We start from the raw sequence: 20,000 nt of genomic DNA on the forward strand, positions 1-20,000 counted from the left end.
CTTGCATGCATGTGTGCGTGTGTGTGTGCCTTCGTCCGTGCGTGCGTGCGTGCACCCATATCAGGGGGGTTGGCCAGGGAGGGCGGGTGTATGGGGCATTGCCATACGTCCTGTGGCAGTTGGTAGTTGTAGTAACTCCTCTCAACCAAGTCTTTATGAGCATCCTCCTACTCTGAAGTCCCCCCCACACATCCCCACGCACTGGCCCTTTGATCTGCCCACTTGGACACTCTTTCATTTCCTCCCCTCCTTTCATGTCCATCCCTCCATCTCTATCCCTCCTTTCAAGTCCATCTATCTATCCCATCCCTCCCGTGGTGTTTGGCCCGAGTTGTTAATCTGTGTGTGGACTCCCTTCTCTCTCTCTCTCTCTCTCTCCCCCTCTCTCTCCCTCTCTCTCCCTCTCTCTCTCGCCCTCTCTCACTCCCTCTCCCCTCCTCTCCATGTCCATCTCTCCCTCTCTGTCCCTCCCTCTGCTCTATACTTTTTTCTGTCATGCACAAAAATATAAAATTCTCTTCCTTTTTAGGTGCTTATTTGCAATCACACGCGCGCGCACACACATGCACGGTGCGTGTTCATACACACACACACATACACACACACACACACACAAACACACACACGCACATTTTCACCAATATCCACCACACGATTCACCTTCACTGAAGAGATGTGCCTTTTATTTCTTTCGTTGGTCTGTGTCTTTCTCCTTTTCTTCCTCCTCCTCCTCCTCTTGTTCTTTTTCTCCCTTCCCTGTCCTCTCTCCTCCCTCCCTCCATCCCTGCCTCCCTCTCTCCTCCCTCCCTCACTCCCCCCCCCCCCGGCCTCTCCTTCGCTTTTTATTTTCTTTTTATTGTGTAGCCTGTGTGTGCTGTCGGGGGTGTGAGAAAGCAGACAGCCTGTGTGTGTAATGCAATTGGGGAAGCAGGCCGTGGATCGATAAGCATGGTGAGAGGGGAATTAATGGGAGGCAGGCAGTCTGTCTATCATAGGGAGAGAAATGGAGGCAGGGAGAGGGAGGGGGGCGAGAGAGAGAGAGAGAGAGAGAGTGAGAGAGAGAGAGAGGGGGGGGGAGAAAGAGAGAGAAAAGGGGGAGGGGTTTGTGAGGGAGAGAGAGTTGGATAGTGGAAGGCAGAGCTTGGAAGCGAGAGAAAGCAGAGGAAGGGTGTGTGTGTGTGTGTGTGTGTGTGTGTGTGTGGTGTGTGTGTGTGTGTGTGTGTGTGTGTGTGTGTGTGTGTGTGTGGTGTGTGTGTGTGTGTGTGTGTGTGTGTGTGTGTGTGTGTGTGTGTGTGTGTGTGTGTGTGTGTGTGTGTGTGTGTGTGTGTGTGTGTGTGTGTGTGTGTGTGTGTGTGTGTGTGTGTTTGTGTTTGTGTTTGTGTTTGTGTTTTTGTGTGTGCGAGTGTGTGCGTGCGTGTATGTATCTATGTATGTATGTGTGTGGGAGGGGGGTGTACAAGTACACATGCACACACTGTGTGTATGAAAGTGTGTGTCAGGAACAGTGTGTATTTGTGTGAGTGGGGAGAGGGAGATGGGGACAGAGAGTGAAAGAACCAAGTTGTGCGTGCATGCGTGTGTGCATGCTCCTGTATTGGGCCAGGGACTATGCAGGAATATGTGTGTGCCGGTGTGTTCTTGAGAGAGAGAAGACACAGAGACAGAACTCTGTATGTGCGTGCGCATATCCGCGCGCATGTTTGTGCATGTTTGTTTGAAACCAAGGGAGAGGTGAGGAAGGGAGTGAAGATATGAAATTGAAATGTGAAGAGAGAGAGAGAAGTTGGGACTGAATCTGGTGAGATGGTGCCATTGTGGCCTCAGCAACCCTGCAGACTACTACTGTATGCGGCAGCCTTGCAGCCTTCTAAAGCCTTTGCCTTCCCCCTTCACTTTTTTCAGTAGCCTACACTGGGTCTCTTTTTGCAGCCATGCATCTCACTGTGTGTGGCAGTGTGTAGCAGCCTTGTATTGAGCAGTCTATACCAAGGGTTTCCAAACTTTACCATGGGCAATAAATTCTGTTTACAAAATACCCTGCCCAACAGTGGGCCAATGGAACCTCTCTCTCTCTCTACTCTCTCTGGTAGAATGGTGCGCGAGGCTATATTTGACCAGACGTGTGGGCTGTGTCTCAAATGCTGCACTTGTGCACTTCGGGCACTGATTTTCAGTGCCTAGGGCGCTGCATAGCAGGGAACTTCTCAGGTGTTTTGACCTAGAACTTGCAAGGAGCAATAATGGTGCAGCCAATAAGACTTGGTACAAAATCCCTGGCTCTCACTGCAGACAAAGGGAGACTGAAAAGTGAAGTGAAAGTGAAAGTGAAAGCCCATTGGGAAACTCCTATTGTCATTGTGACACAGCACTCCACAGCACACAACTGAACACTGCACACAACGAAATTGCATTCATGCCTGAATGCAGTACTTGAATGATGGACACTGCTCATATTTTGGCGAGCTAATGCCATGATCAGCCGTCACTTCCAGCGAGGGCACAGTGCATAGTGCTCAAATTTTTCCACGACGCTATGCACTAAAGACCTTAGTGCACTGTGCGCACTGTGCACTGACTGTCAGTGCACTGACAAAAGTGCGTCATTTGAGACACGGCCGTGGTCTCTCTTGGTGGCCATGTAGCCTTTACACCACCCTTCTGCAGCAGTCTATGAAGTCACACTTGATCATGTAGCATACGGAGTCTGCCTGCCTGACCAGACATACAGTCTGGGATGTCATGGGTAAGCTGGGCCTAGTGGGTCAACCAGAACAGGTGTTGCCAATTAAGGCTTCTGACAGTTACTCTTCAGTGTTCATTAGCCAAGTTAGATTATGTTATTTTTACTACAACTGATATGCTCTGGCCCAAAAGGCAAGCCCACTTTAGCAATTTCTACAAGAAGGTAGTCTAATTGAAATATATACACATCTATTTTTGTTTTGCTATACTTTTCTTGCCAACCTGCCACGGCCCGACTAGCACCCCTTTGCGGCCCGCAATTTGAAAAACTGGCCTAGGTAGCCCATATAATACATTCTCTTTTTGCCACCTATGCAGACTTTCCTGGTCCACTCCAGACCATATCACGTCAGATTCTCATAGGTGTGGTTTTACAATGTTTATTGGCCATATATACCTGTACATAGCCCATAGCCAATCATGTCAGTTGTCATAGGTGTGGTTTTACGATGTTTATTGGCCATATATGCATAGCCCATAGCCAATCATGTCAGTTGTATTCAAACAAGCTGCAAGCTTCCATTTGTCGAGTAATAGCAGAGAGGGTCTATGTACAGTTGAGGACGATATTACTAGCCCCCCTCCTGAAATTAGACATTGATCATTGAGAATGATCATTATTAATGAATGTGTGTTATTCTGGAAACAAATACACCATGGAGATAGTATCCAATAAGTTAAATTTGGACTTTTCCATTTTCACAATGAGTTTAAACAAAAAAGTGTGAAAATGGCAAGGACAAAATTATTAGCCCCCTTATCATTAATAGTCAATACAGTGCCATTTATGAACAAAAATTGACACCAGGCACTTTGATTAGTTGCTAACTATGTTGGCACATGTCCTACCAGGGATTTTGGCCCATTTTTTTCATGGCAAATAGTTAAGCTGGTCCAAATGGCATGGATGTTGAGGATGGACATTCATTTTCAGCACTCTTCAAATACTATCTAAAGGATTGAGGTCTGAACCACTCCATGACCATGGTTTTAGTATCCTTGAGGAACATTTGAACTATTTTGGATGCAAGTTTTGGGTTATTATCTTATTGAAAGATCCAGTGAAGATCTTAGCTCCCTCTAGTAGCATATTTTTGCAAGGTCACTTTCCACATTCTATCATAATTTTCAGTTTTTATGGTGCCGTACACCCAAACAAGGTTTCCTGTGGCTGAGGCTGCCACAGAATGATGCATCCGCCACCATGTTTAATTGTGGAAACCATCTTATAACGATTCAAGGCCTATCCCTTTCTTCACCTGACAGAAGCAGAATTCATGCATCAAAGCAGGTGCAATTGAATATCATCAGATGAAAGCAGAGATGTTCAAAACTCATTTTTGACTTTCAAATGTTCACAGGCAAAGCTCAGTAACACTCTGATATGCACTGCCTTTAGTAAAGGGGTTCTTCTGTGATGATGGCCACAAAGCCCAATATGATGACAAGCCCTAAAAACTGTCTTTCTTGGTGGGGGAAAAAACTCCAGGTGAGGCCAGGTCAATAACAATCATCTAGGCAGGTGTCCAATGCTTCTTTGGTCTAATGAGGCCAAGCAGTTTCTACAGTTACACACAGTGGTGGGGCATCAAGTTTAGTCTGTTATTCAGCCTCAGACACAGGGAGTCTGGGTCTGAATCTGGATTGCTGGGTCTTCCAACAACATTGTAACCCAAAGCATACATTTAGATTAGTTCAGAGGTTCTTCAAGGACACTAAAACCATGATATTGGAATCACCCGCTCATAGTCCAGTCCTCAATCCCACTGAGAGTCTGTGGTTAATGTCTATGCTCAGCATCCATGCGATTTGGACCAGCTAGAACACTTTGCAGTGAAGAAATGGGCCAAAATCCATAGTGGGGCATGTGCCAACCTAGGTAGCAACTTATCAGAGCCTGTTGTCAGTTTTGGTTCATAAATGCCGCCATATTGACCATTAATGATCAGGGGGCTAATAATTGTGTCCTTGTCATTTTTGCCCTTTTTTGTTTAAACTCATCGTAACAATAGAAAAATCCAAATTCAACTCATTGAACATTATCTCCATCAGTGTATTTGTTTCCAGAATAACATAAATGGTTAATAATGGTCATTCTTACTGAGAAATCAAGAGAAATGTCTAATTTCAGGAGGGGGGCTAATAATATCGTCCTCAACTGTATGTAAACCGGCTGTGGTAATGGGCATTCCTTCTCAGTATCTGGAGTCTGGACTCCCCTGCTCAGCCCTGAAGAGGGCCAGTCCCTCCTCTCTCCTCGCCTTGTTGTCTTTTATCACATCTCCGCCATGGCTAAAATTATTTTCTCTTTCTTTTTCTTTTCTCTCCCATGTGACCACACCTCCCTCCATCCCCCATCTCTCTCTCTCTCTCTCTCTCTCTCTCTCTCTCTCTCTCTCTCTCTCTCTCTCTCTCTCTCTCTCTCTCTCTCTCTCTCTCTCTCTGTTTGCCCCTCCCCCGTCCTACTGTCTACCATAATATCTTTCTCTCTGTCTGCTTTCCCCTCTCTCCCGTCTCTATGTTTCTGTCCCGTGAGACGTGTGAAAAGAGTTTATTGCCAGCGAGCGGCAGAGACAAAGCACAAACTTGGTTTGAGTGAACAGTGAGGAATACCCCCCCCCAACACACACACACACACACACACACACACACACACACACACACACACACACACACACACACACACACACACACACACACACACACACACACACACACAGAGTACACCTATAAATGCTGACTGGGGATCGTCATTCTCCATCCAGGAAAGGGGGAGCCAGAAAGAGAGAGAGAGAGAGAGAGAGAGAGAGAGAGAGAGAGAGAGAGAGAGAGAGAGAGAGAGAGAGAGAAAGAGAGAGTAAGAGAGAGTAAGAGAGAGTAAGAGAGAGTAAGAGAGAGTAAGAGAGAGAGGAGGGAGGAGGAGGGAGAAGGAGGAGAGGGGGCTGAGGCATCGTAACGGGCAGTAATGGAAAATAAGTAAAAACATTATTGTGCAGCTATTGCATTTGAGAAATGAGGCTGGAGATGATAGGAGGGGGATGGGGAGGAAGAGGGGGGAAGAGAGGGAGGGGGGAGTGGAAGAGGTAGATATGGAGAGATAGAGAGAGGGAGAGAGAGGGAGAGATAGAAATCCATAAGTGACGCACTGTGCTGACGATGAGAGAGATGGTGTGACAGGGGTGTCAGGGGCGTGGGGAGAAATATCAGAGTTAGATAGTTATTATTACCCCCCCCCCCCCCCCCCCTCTCTCTCTCTCTCTCTCTCTCTCTCTCTCTCTCTCTCTCTCTCTCTCTCTCTCTCTCTCTCTCTCTCTCTCTCTCTCTCTCTCTCTCTCGCTCTCATTCTCCCCCCCCCTCTTCCCTCTGCGTCCGCAATCTGGACACCTCATAATAATTATTGCCTGTCCATCCCTCACTAAATTTAATTACCCCTCCCTCCCCACTTCACTTCAAAGACACTCGCTCAAATAGGACTTGACCTTCAGTCACCTGGACATCCATTTTTAATGACCTTGACCACTTTCAAGGTCACACACACACACGTTATTCTATTTTTTGTTCTACTTAATTTTATCGACCGTGAGTTTTCCATTTTGACATCCCTCAATTAAGTGAAATATTAACGTAAATACTTTGGGAACATAAGCTTGCAGTTAAAAAAAACATTCAGGCATTGGTCTACAGCCCCCATACTCAAATAGCGGCTCGCGAGCCATTTGTGGCTCGCGGGGCATCTATTTTTGGCTCTCGAAACATTTTGAAAAAAAAAAAAAAAAAAAAAAAATTTTTTTTTTTTTTTTTTTTGGTCCGATCGCGCTGTCGGCTCTTATTTTGAAATCGCGCCACAGACGCAACGAAGAAGCGTGCCGTGCCCCGCCCCCTCAGGCAGGTTCTCCCTCTTTGTGTCAGTCACTGCAGGCTCCGGACACAAGCACCTACGACGCTGGCATTAGAGGTTGTGGGTAGACTACAAGGGAAGGACTGTATCAGAGCCTGTAAATAAATTATTCACAAAGTTCTCTATGCATCGTTTTTGAAAGTAATGGTCCACATATGATTGCAAACAGTGTGTTAGGACTTCGAATTGGTTTAGCAGTAGCTGTAGCTAGCTGCTAACACAAATGAAGGCAAACTGTGTTTGAACTCTGCTGGCAGCTAACTATTGGTAGCCTATTAAAAACGAATTGCTTAATAAACGTTTCACACTTTTAAACAGTCCCCAAATAGTTCGTTTGGAATGCAAAGACCCTCATAAGACTGCAAACAAAGTTATGAGCAACTTGACAATGTATTATTGGCTTTTGCATTTAATCAACATGGCATCAAATGTGCCATTTTCTTGTTGACAAAACCTGGTGTTCTCCTATCTATGTGTCCTCTTTGTTGGGTCCATGAGAGCAAGGCAGGCACCTCACCCCACAATGCAGGCCCTTTATGAGAGAAATGTTCTCCCATCCTGTCACTAGAAACTAAATATCTGCGTGTGTATTGTGCTTACAAAGGACTTGTCATGTTTTATTTTTAATTTTTTTTTTTGGGGGGGGGGGGGGGATGGGGGGGGGTTCGTGTCGGCCCGGCCCGGCCCTTTATTGGGAGGAATTTTGAAAAACTGGCCCTCGGGGACTTTTAATTGAGTACCCCTGGTCTACAGTTTCTGAAAGGGTGTACTATATTGCATTCTTTTCTCTTTTTTTTTCTTTTCCGTGTCATTCTCATGTTCTGTTTGTTGTTCCTAGAAGAAATTGATGTTTCAGTGTGATGCGCACTTCAGCGTACAGTCTTTCAGGTGTAAGAAGCAGTCAGTTGTGTTCTCTATAGTAGCCTGTATTGTTAAGAAGTTACCTGAAGAAGTTTGTTGTTGGCTTATGTTATATGCTGCTGTGACTATTCTGAGTGTGTGTGTGTGCGTCTGTGTTTGCGGATGTGCTTGCGTGCATGTGCGTGTGTGTGTGTGTGCGCATGTCTGTGTGTATCACGTGTGTGCGTGAATGGGCGTGTGTGTGTGCCTGACTGCTCTGCGAAGGAAGCATAGCCTGGGGGGAAAGAGGCACATTTGTGTGTATCGTGCTTATGAGTGTGTGTGTGCACGTGTGCGTGTGTGCGTGTGTGTGTGTGCGTGTGCGTGTGCGTGTGCGTGTGTGCGTGTGCGTGTGCGCGTGTGCGTGTGTGTGTGTGTGGCTGTGAAACAGACCCTTTCAAAGTGGAGACAGGAGTCAAGCAGGGCTGCATTATTGCACCAACCCTCTTCTCCATTTTCATTGCCACCATCCTCCACCTCACCAGTCAAAGTCTACCTGAGGGTCTCAAGTTAGTATACAGGACAGACGGTGGGCTCTTTAACATCAACAGGTTCAGGGCAAAGACCAAGGTGCTCACATCCTCCATCATGGACCTCCAATATGCTGATGATAATGCCCTTGTGGCTCTGTCTGAAGAAGAACTCCAGAGCATCATGGACGCCTTTGCCAGAGCCTACCAACTCCTGGGACTTGATATTAACATCAAGAAGACTCAGATTCTGTACCAACCAGCTCCTGGCACATCACCCAAGGTCCCAACCATCCATGTGGCCAACAACACCCTGGAAAATGTGGACCAATTCATGTATCTTGGTAGTCTTCTATCCACAAGATCTGACATTGATGCAGAAATCCACCACCGAATTGGGTGTGCCAGCGCAGCTTTTGCTAGACTGAGGGACAGGGTATTTGAAAACCGTGACATCCTGACCAAAACAAAACTCTTGGTCTATCGAGCCGTTATTCTTCCCACCCTGCTCTACGGAGCTGACAGTTGGACTACTTACAGTAGACATCTGAAAGCCCTTGAGCAATATCACCAGCGATGCCTACGTAAGATCCTTAGGATCAGCTGGGAAGATAGACGCACCAATATCAGTGTCCTACAAGAAGCCAACATCCCAAGCATCACCTCAACTATTGCTAAGCACCAGCTACGATGGACAGGTCATGTGGTACGCATGTCAGACAGCCGCCTTCCAAAACAAATTTTGTATGGCCAACTAAAGGAAGGAAAGCGTACCCAAGGAGGACAGAAGAAGCGGTACAAAGACATGATAAAAGTACATCTCAGAAAGTGTAGCTTCAATGTCAATAACTGGGAGGAGGCGGCCCTCCAAAGAGATGAGTGGAGAAGGTTGGTTCATGAGGATACAGCACAACTAGAAGAGGACCTCCGTCATGCTGCAGAAACAAAAAGGCAACTGAGGAAGGAGAGAACCACTGCCAAAATGAATCCTCACATCCAAACAACTATCTCCAGGACAACAATCTACATATGCCCCCACTGCAATAGAGACTGTGGATCAAGGATTGGCCTCAACCGCCATCTGACGACCCACAAATGACCAGACCCAACGTCAGGAGGACAATCATACTCGTTTCGAGTGATCGCCGATGATGGTGTGTGTGTGTGTGTGTGTGTGTGTGTGTGTGTGTGTGTGTGTGTGTGTGTGTGTGTGTGTGTGTGTGTGTGTGTGTGTGTGTGTGTGTGTGTGTGTGTGTGTGTGTGTGTGTGTGTGTGTGTGTGTGTGTGTGTGTGTGTGTGTGTGTGTGTGTGTGAGAGAAAGAGACTAAAGCAGCAGGTTTCATGATTTCTTTCTGGGTGTAAAATCCGCCACGGCCTCTTCCTCTTTGTGTGCCCTAATGGCGGCTGTGGCCTCTGGCGGTGCGGTCGTGCTTGATCACTCTGCTTCTGGAGATGAGGTGTGTGTGTGTGTGTGTGTGTGTGTGTGTGTGTGGTGTGGTCGTGCTTGAGCGCTCCGCTTCTGGTGATGATCCCTCGTCTCCAAGCTCACTTCCTGCCGTGTCGGACTCCTGCCGTGAACCTCCCTCTCTCCATCTCCTCCCCTCCAGCCTCTCACTCTCCCTCCCTCCCCTCCTCCTCCTCCTTCATGCTACCTCTTCCTCCTCTGCCTTTACCCCCCTTCTCTTCCCCTGCCTCCCCCTCTACTCCTCCCCTTCACCTCCTCCTGCCGTGGGGCCACAGAGCCCTCCAGCCTTCTCCTCCCTCCATCTCCTCTTCCCTCCATCTCCTCCTCCCTCCATCCTCCTCCTCTACCCCGCTCCTCCTCCCTCCATCCTCCTCCTCTACCCTGCTCCTCCTCCCCTCACCCCAGAACTCGTGCTGTGGTGGCCACAAAGCCCTCCATCCTTCCCCCTCCTCAATCCATCCTCCTCCACCTACCTCCTCTGCACTCTACCTGCCTCTGTTCCCCCTGTGTCCACTCCTCTCCCCAGCGGATTGGCTGGTGTCCAGCTGACCCCCGTGCTGTGCCGTGCGGTGCTTCTGAAAGGGGCTGGGGAATTGGAGCGGCTCCCCTGCTGGCCGGCCAACAAAGCCCCCTCCGCACAGCAGCCCGCTGGAGTGGGGACACTGCACACCTTAAGCACTCCATAGGCAATACTCTATCACACGCCTGTTATTCTTTTTTTTTTAAATATATAAACACAGTTTCTTTTTTGATTTCGTTCTTTTTTCTTATCCCTCTTATAATCTCTCCATCTCTCGCGCCCATGCCCTCTGGAGGCCTGTTTCTTCCCCTCCTCCTCTCTAAGGTCTTTTTCTATCACTCACTATGACCCATCTCTCTCCATGTCAGCTAGATATCTTTCTCTTTGTCTCTCAATAGCTGTCATCTCTCACTCTATCCCTCTCTTTCTATTTCTCTCTCTCTCACCCCCTCTCTTTTTCTTCCCTCAAGCTTTCCCTCTGGCAGGTTTCTTTCTTTTGGTGTAATCTATTTGCAACACACACACACACACACACACACACACACACACACACACACACACACACACACACACACACACACACACACACACACACACACACACACACACACACACACACACACTCAGCCTTGATGCCTTATCAGCAGATCAGCTGTGTGTGTGTGTGTGTGTGTGTGTGTGTGTGTGTGTGTGTGTGTGTGTGTGTGTGTGTGTGTGTGTGTGTGTGTGTGTGTGTGTGTGTGTGTGTGTGTGTGTGTGTGTGTGTGTGTGTGTGTGTGTGTGTGTGTGTGTGCGCGCGCGCACTAGCAGGGCAGTGTAGTAAAACTGAAGGAAAGGGGAGTAGGAGAATTACTGTAACCTCAGTTTCACACACGCACGCACGCACGCACACACAGCCAGGGACGCTGATAAAAAATTTTGGGCCCCATGACAGATTCAAATTGTGGGCCCCCAAAATGACAAATTATGTTATCAGCATCTTTCCAGGGCCCTGTCAGAGCTGTCGGGCCCTTAGAATCTGTAACACCTTAAACCCCCTCGCGGCACCCATGCACACAGCACCTCCTCTCAGGGCAGCCGCTACTGTGTGCATGTATGACACGACCTGGTGGGTCGAGAAGGGTTGGAGGTTTGTGCAACCTCTGAGGACTCTGTGTGCCTGTTAACTCTAGAGATGCGTCTGAAGGTGGTGGTTGTGTCTCTGCAAGTGTGTTGGTGGTGTGTGCGCGTGTGTGTGTGTGCGTGTGTGTGTGCGTGCGTGCGTGTGTGTGTGCGTGCGTGTGTGTGTGCGTGCGTGTGTGTGTGTGTGCGTGCGTGTGTGTGTGCGTGCATGTGTGTGTGTGTGCGTGTGTGTGTGTGTGTGTGCGTGTGTGTGTGTGTGCGTGCGTGTGTGTGTGCGTGCGTGTGTGTGTGCGTGCGTGTGTGTGTGTGCGTGTGTGTGTGTGTCTGTGTGCATTTGCGTGTGTGCATTTGCGTGTGTGCATTTGCGTGTGTGCCTTTGCGTGTGTGTATGTGTGTGTGTGTGTGTGTGTGTGTGTTTGCGTGTGTGTGTGTGCGTGCGTGCGTGCGTGTGTGTATGTGTGTGTGTTTGTGTGTCTGTGCGATGGCATAAGCATTTCTAGATTCGTCTGCCGTGTGTCTGAATGTACAAATGTTCCTGAGTCATGTGATATGGATGATTTGGTTTGGATGTGTTTGAATCAGAGTTTCAATTACCATTCCATAATTGGAGGTCACTACCTCACTACCTTTAACAGGGTGTACATGATACCTCATGCATTTTAAATTACTTCCATTAATATGTGAGGAGTACCTACCCATCATGCCCAGCACCCCAGTCTCTGTGGGGGTGGAGTGGGTGTAGTAGGGTACTGGGTCTTGGCTAGGGGCACGGTATCCCCCAGGGGTCCTTGCAATACGGTGGTAACATGGTTTGGCTTCTGGGTTTCAGCTTAGCACTTGGGTGTGTTGTGGATCTGTGTGGGTTAAAGTTAAGTTCCAGTTTAAACTCTACGTCTGTTGTGTTTCTCTATTCTATTCTATTCTATTCTATTCTATTCTATTCTATTCTATTAAGTTCTGTTCTGCTTTATTCTATTCTGAAGACCGTTGTGAGCGGTCAGAGTACAGATGTGCGTGTGTGTGTGCACCTGTGTGTGCGTGCGCATGAGTGTGTGCATGATGTGTGAAGAGGTCAAGGCTTCTATCGTCACTCCATCCAACCCTGCCCACCCAGTGACAACCCCACACCCCCTCCAGTGACTCCTCTCCCCTCCCCAGCCCAGTAAGGGTGTGTGGAGGCAGGGATAACGGGGGCCCATCTGGCCCTTAGGGCTTGACCATGGCCTCTGAATGGAGGGGGGACATACACCATGAGCTCCAGATGAGATGGGATGGATGGATGGGTCGGTGGGTTGGTGGCTAGATGGATGTATGGATGGACGCTTGGATGACCAGGTGATTAAAATCTGCTGCAGGCCATGGTCAAGGGGAAGCAGAGGGGGTGTTGATGGGGGATTTGGACTCTGCTCTGCAAGGCTTGGGTGTTGTTGGGTAGGGTGTGGGTGTGGGTGTGGATGGATGATGGTCAGAGGGGGGTTGGGGGATCCCGTAATCTCCCTGTCCACCACCCCAGTCCCCCTCCCCCCCCTTCTCCCCATGAGGGGTCAGTTTTGATTGGCAGAGGAAGGCTTCAGAGCAGATGAAGGCACCCTGGGAGCAGCAACCCCTGCAGTCTTAAATAACGCTGTCCAGCATACAGCGCGCGCACACACACACACACACACACACACACACACACACACACACACACACACACACACACACACACACACACACACACACACACACACACACACACACACTGCAGAAGTGACCAACTTAGTCAAGGAGAACGCTTCCATGGCCCTTTAACAACATTTGTCAGCCTCCTTCCCTCACTCCTTTTTTTTTTTACACTTTTGGGTGTCGTCATTGGGTGTTAAATGTAGTATATCTCTGAAATAAATATTGTAGTGGCAGTGGTAATTCATCTGTGATCATTATTTTATTCATTTAGTATGAAGGATTTTTCTTTCAATCAAGCAATATAGAAGAAGACAGCACAGCAAATGATTGGGAAAGAGATGAGGTTGTGTCAGGAAATTACTTCCCAACTTCCCAACTTCCCAATGACTTCGCGACTTGAACCTGGCTACTCCAATTATGATGTGGACACCACGCACGAGCAACTACGTATACTACCGTGCAAAGGCAAGGTGTACTCACTACGTATTTTGTCAAAACTGAGCTTAAACTGAAATTGGTCTTCATTACACCTGGGTCAAAGACGTCTTTGTCATTCAGTGTTACAGACACCTTCCGCTGACTGTAACGGCAAAAAAACATGAGTTTAAATCGTTTCAAGTGAATGGATGACAGCCAAGGCTTTCATGAATTCCCTGTAACAATAAATAAATAAAAAGAGTCATGTTTTTTACAGTTACAGTCAGCAGAAGGCATCCGTTACACTGAATGACAATGCCGTTTTGCACGTCTTTTACCCACCTTCTTTATCTTATGACCCAAATGTGTCCCATTTTAGAGCTAGTGCTATGTCAAATGTGCGGTATCTGCACCAACATCCAAACCTACGGTATTCCAAGGCTTTGAAGGCATTTTTATCAGTTTCTGTGTTGGCTTAGTTACTGAAGTTTGCCTTTGTAAGGCAGTATATTTAACCCAAAAACAAATGATATTGAGGCAATAGTGCACCAAATAAGTAAAAACCCATTGCAGTCTATTTTATGACATTGGTGTTCTTTGAAATACTGATGCTTGATGATTAAGAGCATGTTATTGGGCAAATTAATACATTCAGTTTTGACAATGGTTGTTTGTGCGTTGGTGGTTCATTGCATTGTTATTCAATAGAGACTGCTGCATCATGCCTATGTTCAATGTATACAAAGCTATGATGTGCCGAGCCAAACTCCCAAGATATATAAGCTTACTTAGTTAATAAAAAAAAACTCAAGAACAAAATAATAGAAGAAGGTGTTGCTCGATGTCTTTGCATGCAGGAGAAGAGGTCACATCAGCATTCACTTTCAGACACTGCCCTGCAACAAAGCGTCGTCACTCTTCTTCTAAAGCTATCAGGGGCAGCGGTGGTAAACAGAGACGGGATAAATATTTGAGTGTGTCCTTGCTGGAGATCCAAGGGGCCCATTCCAGACAGGCTCAGGGCTCTAGGCTGATCCTCATTCTCATCAGAGGAGAGGAGAGGAGGACAGGCAACCATGAACAAGTGAGATCCAACACCTCGCATCAAACTCATCTTCCTGTACTCTACTCCTCCTCTTCCTCTCTTCCTCTCTTCCTCCTTTGCTTCTCCTCCTCATCATCAGGGGAGTATATACAGCAGAGAGAAAATGATATAGGTTAGTAGAGAAAGATTCAGAGATGACAGTTGGGAGAGAGAGAAGGGGATAAGTAAAAGAAATGGGCAAAGGATGAGGGAAGAGAAGAGAAGAAAGGAAGAAGGGAGACAAATATAGGGGAGTCATGATAAAACCAGAAATAGACACAGAATAAATGGAAAAGGAGCAGAGCAAGGTAAAAAGGGAAGGAGGAAGTAAGAGAAAGATATAGAGCAAGAAATAAGTAGAAAAAAAGCAGAGGAAACAGAATGAAGTGAAAATGAACAGAGTAAATGGAAAAGGAACCGAATGAAGGGAAATGAGGGGAAAAGAGTGGAAAAAAAGGAGCAGAGGAAATGAAAAAGGGACCGTCAGGATAAGAGGAGGAGGAGCTTTGCAGAGCTTGTGTGGTGCGGTGCGGTGTGGGCCCGGGGGTTAACAAGGCAGGGGAGAGGCAGTGTGTCATGGCTGACATGCTCCGTTTGACCTTGCCAGAGGCCCTCCTCTATTCAGGGGGACGGAGTGGAGCGGCCAGGCAGGGAGGGAACAAGCGAACGAACGCAAGGAGGAGGTGGGGGAGGCTGAGTTATGGGGGAGACCCTGATCTATGTGTGTGCATGATTGGGTCTGTGGTGTGTTTGTGTGTATTTGTGTTTGTGTGTGAGGGTAGTGGTGGTGAGAGAGACACTCAGAGTTGTGTGTGTGTGTGTGGGTGTGTTTGTGTGGGTGTTTGTGGAGGGGGCGGTGATGGGTGGTGCGGGGTTAGGGGTGGGGTGGTGGTCACTCTTTCTCTAATTTACACGCTTGGGTGACGGTGTTCCCATCACCCCCCAAAATTCCCAGGAATACTATTGGCTCTGTGGGATCGTCCTTCCCATGACCTTCCAGAATGGCCCCCTCCTGCATGTGGAGATTTTTTTTGTGGAATCGCCTCACACTGGATTCTACAGGGATTGTCCCAGGAAAATAGCATTTTATTTTGTTCAATTTAGGGCTCTAAAGCTTGAACTGTAGCTTTCTCATCGCCAATTTTTAGTTGCAACCTTGGTCCCATCCAGGATCGTCATTTGTAGCTAGGGTACCAGGAGCCATTAGAACCGGCTGCTTAATCAGCTGTCAATATAACGTTATGGTGATTTCTTGAAGGAGAAGCTAATGGAAGATGTGATGCTGTGGGACTGGGGCTGTTACCATGTCTGATTCAAAGGAGAGATTTTTGTCAAAAGGGTTGCAAATGTCTTTTTCTCTCCATTCTACATATATGATACATTACACTACACGCAATGGGTTTGAGCTGCCACTCTACGTACGCACGCACTCACGCACGCACGCACGCACGCGCACACACACACACACACACAAGCATGCACGCACACATACACACAAGCATGCACGCACACATACATAAACACCTTGGGCACGTGTCGTCCTCTGTTTAACCCTCTCTAAAGGTCTTGTCACCGCTTGTGTGTGTGTGTGTGTGTGTGTGTGTGTGTGTGTGTGTGTGTGTGTGTGTGTGTGTGTGTGTGTGTGTGTGTGAGAGAGAGAGAGAGAGAGAGAAAGAGGGGGGGGGTATATAGAGTGCAGCTCTGGTGTTCTCTTTAACCGTGTGCGGGGCCGTTCACTCGGAGGCTGCCGGAGGTTAATTGAAACATAAAGCAGCGTGTTGTTGGCTGGCCGGCCCCCCCCTCACACCCTCCCCCTTCGCTAATCAATCGCTTCCTCCTCCCACACACTCGCCGCTCTTCATCAAATGCCAGCCCGTGCAAAATCTTGTCAATATGGCAACAGCAAAAGTAGCCAAACGATGTGTTTATTTCTTGTTTGCAGGGCTCTAAATTAACTTTTTCCACCACCAGCCAATTTGGCTAGTAGACATTTTTTCTTACTAGCCAAATGGAAGGTCAACTAGCCATTTTTTTATCTCACCAAAATAAACCATGCTTTCATGTTGCTTTTATTATTATTATTATTATTATTATTTTATTACACTATGTTCTCAACACAGATAAACAATATAAATATTATACTCAATGTAATTCACCGTCTGTTCTATAATTACTTTTATTACCTGCATTTCAGTATTTTTCATTCCATTTCCTCTGAAAACAGGGAATCGCATCACACATGCCTCTCACATAGCCCTACTGTACCATATACACACCATCACCCAAACCTCATACAGTATCGGCCTACAACTCACAAACACAGCATGCCTTCAACACACATGTCACACTTTCAACATACACTAGCCAATCACACACACAACCAAACACTACAAAGTCTCATACACCGCATCACTTAAACTTCACACACAGTGGGCCAAATACCATGGACAATGCACAGAAGAGAGGGGAGGGGAGGAGAAGAGATGAAGGGAGAGGAAGGAGAGGAGAAGGACAGGAGAGATGTTCACACACACACACACACACACACACACACACACACACACACACACACACACACACACACACACACACACACACACACTAGCCTACACAGTGCTGCAATGTGTATGATGTCTGCATTGTGTGTTGTATGCTGCTGCGTCACACCTTCAAGTTCCTCCAGATTAATACTTGCTTTACTTTACTAGGCTCTACCATGCGCAGAATGACAATTACCGGTACGCTATGTCAACTCAAATGACATGACGGAGACCAGCCAGCCACTTTGTTACTTTCGTCGCTAGTTTTTTGTTATCGTTTTTTTTTTCACTTACTCGTACGGATGTCAAACTCATGCAGGGTCTTTGCGATGGCGTGGGCGTTATTGGGAAACGAAATCTCCATCGTTGGTAGTTGCGAGGAACTCGCAAATTTCAGACGGCTTCTGACAGCAATGCTACACTGTTTTGACAGTCAGCTGTTCTGTTCCTTCACTCACGCCGTTTTCGCTCCACCACCACTCCATTTCACCCTCACTACAGTTACGCTTAGGGCCTACTATTACTTGAATTCACCGACACATAATCTTGCTTTAACAACTGCCACATTTTTCACCTGTCCAAACCCTACAAAACCGAAGTAATCCGCGCTAGTCCGCTCATTGAAAATATTTTATCAACACTAGTTCCAGCGGCGCGGGAATCAAGCACGCAGCCAATGGATGTGAGGCTGCGTTGTTGCGATTAACGGTCAGCCTATGGGTGTGGGCTACATCATGACTGTAGGCCTAATGTTCATGGGTAATGTAGGCGACGTTTTGACGTTCATCAGACGGCAGCAGATCTGTGCGGGCAGCTGTTTAACGTTCAGTCGGGAGTGCGCTACCGGCCAATTTGGCTAGTGGATGATTTTTTCTACCAGCCAAAATTAATTTTCACCCGCATTTGGCGTGTTGGCGTGCGTTAATTTAGAGCCCTGCTTGTGTGTATGTGTGAGAAAGAGAGCGAGAGACGCAAGGGAAAAAAAGAGAAATACGGGCAGAGAGAGAGAAAGGGAGAGAGATTGTCTGGGCTGCAGTGTGTTTATTCAGATTTGTGTGCATTTTTGCTTGCTTTTGTATGTCTGTCTATGTTTGTCTGTGGGTGATACGAGTGCATATTTCTGTGTGCCTGTGTGTCTGTGTATGTGTGTGTCTGTGTGTGCGTGTTTGTGTGTGTGTATGTCTCTGAGTATGCGACTTAGCCTAACCTGTTACTGTAATTGTGCAGTGTTTCTGTGTCTGTTTATTTGTATATCTAGTGTGTGTCTGTACCCCCTTTTGTGTGTGTGCGTGCGCGTGCGTTTGCGTGTGCGTGCGTGCGCGTGCGCGTGCGTGTGTGTGTGTGTGTGTGTGTGTGTGTGTGTGTTCGTCTGTCTCTCTCTGTCTGTGAGCATGCGTGTCCTTGTGTATACTGTATGCATATGTCTGTCTGTCCGTGTCTGTATGTCTACGTCACCTCTCTCTTCTTCAATGAGGAAGCAGAGGCCTCTGTAGAGAGAGAGAGAGCGAGAGAGAGAGAGAGAGAGAGAGAGAGAGAGAGAGAGAGAGAGAGAGAGAGAGAGAGAGAGAGAGAGAGAGAGAGAGAGAGAGAGAGACCATTAATTAGCGCGCAGCAAGAGATTAGCTCATTCTCACCTTTAAGTAGCATTGATTCATTTCGGGCCCCCTCTAATGAAAAGCTTATTTTAATTGGTAATTCCGGGATAAGGGCTAAATTAGCCCAGCGAATAAAAATGGGTGTAATCGCGCAGAGGGGTTACGGGCTAATAAAGCCACCAATAATGCACGGACGCACGTACACACACACACACACACACACACACACACACACACACACACACACACACACACACACGCACACACACGCACACACACACACAGACACACAGACACACACACACACACACACAGACACACAGACACACACACACACACACACACACACACACACACACACACACACACACACACACACACACACACACACACACACACACACTGATGAGCTACTTAGCCAGGGCAGGAGGAAACAAGGAAGAATTGAGGACATTAAGTGTGTGCCCGCCTGTGTGTGACTATATCCTTCCTGAATTGCTTGTCTTGTCACCATTGGCCCGCTGCTAATGAGCTAACACACTACGGCTAAGAAATGGAAGCCCCACGACAACAACAACTGTGTGTGTGTGTGTGTGTGTGTGTGTGTGTGTGTGTGTGTGTGTGTGTGTGTGTGTGTGTGTGTGTGTGTGTGTGTGTGTGTGTGTGTGTGTGTGTGTATCAGTGAGTCGACTCGGAGTGGGGTCTGGGGTGACTGGGTGTGTGGGTGTGTTGAAGCTAGCACGCACTCACAGTTTGCTAACATGTGCTTTCGGTTCTCTCTGTCTTCCTGTAGCCACGGCAACCGAGGCACCCCAGCCAATCCCACCACCCCCTGAGCCACAGCCCGTGGAGGTCAAAGTTCAGGAGGAGGAGATGGACGTGACGGACGATGACATCACTGCAGGTAAGAACCGCCTTTCTGTTTTTTCTGTTCTGTTTTCATGCTACAACAAGGACCCCAGTGAAGAACATCAACACATGCACATGTACACACACACATACATGTGCCCATGCACACGGACACACACACACACACACACACACACACACACACACACACACACACACACACACACACACACACACACACACACACACACACACACACACACACACACACACACACACACACACACAGACAAACACAATGCACACAAACAAAATGCACACACACACACACAATGCACACAGCGTCAACACAGTTCCAAGTCCCTGTAGTTCTTCTGACCTTACTTACTTACATAGTGAGTTGTAAAGAAATTCACACACATTCACAATTTTTACTACATGATATATACTATGTTTTCATATTCGACGGTGGAGCATGAACTCGAGCAGTTGTTTGGCTGCTAGCTGATGTCTTTGGAGTACACACACACACACACACACACACACACACACACACACACACACACACACACACACACACACACACACACACACACACACACACACACACACACACACACACACACACACACACACACACACACACACACACACACACACACACACACACACACACACACACTGCATGGTTCAGCACAGTATATGCCACACGAGGATAAGTTGTGTGATTCCT

General features: G+C 47.5%; 1 protein-coding gene across 2 annotated transcripts in view; it reads left to right on the top strand.

Moving 5' to 3' along the window:
• Positions 1 to 20,000, top strand: part of LOC134458327 (WD repeat-containing protein 7) — a 278,717-nt gene that overhangs the window by 89,937 nt on the left and 168,780 nt on the right. For both annotated transcript variants that reach the window (XM_063210562.1, XM_063210563.1), the window contains exon 21: positions 19,212 to 19,322. In XM_063210562.1, coding sequence (XP_063066632.1) covers positions 19,212 to 19,322 — 111 coding nt within the window. The remainder of the gene's footprint in view (positions 1 to 19,211; positions 19,323 to 20,000) is intronic.

Source organism: Engraulis encrasicolus, chromosome 11 (assembly GCF_034702125.1).
Source record: "Engraulis encrasicolus isolate BLACKSEA-1 chromosome 11, IST_EnEncr_1.0, whole genome shotgun sequence".
Classification (NCBI taxonomy): Eukaryota; Metazoa; Chordata; class Actinopteri; order Clupeiformes; family Engraulidae; genus Engraulis; species Engraulis encrasicolus.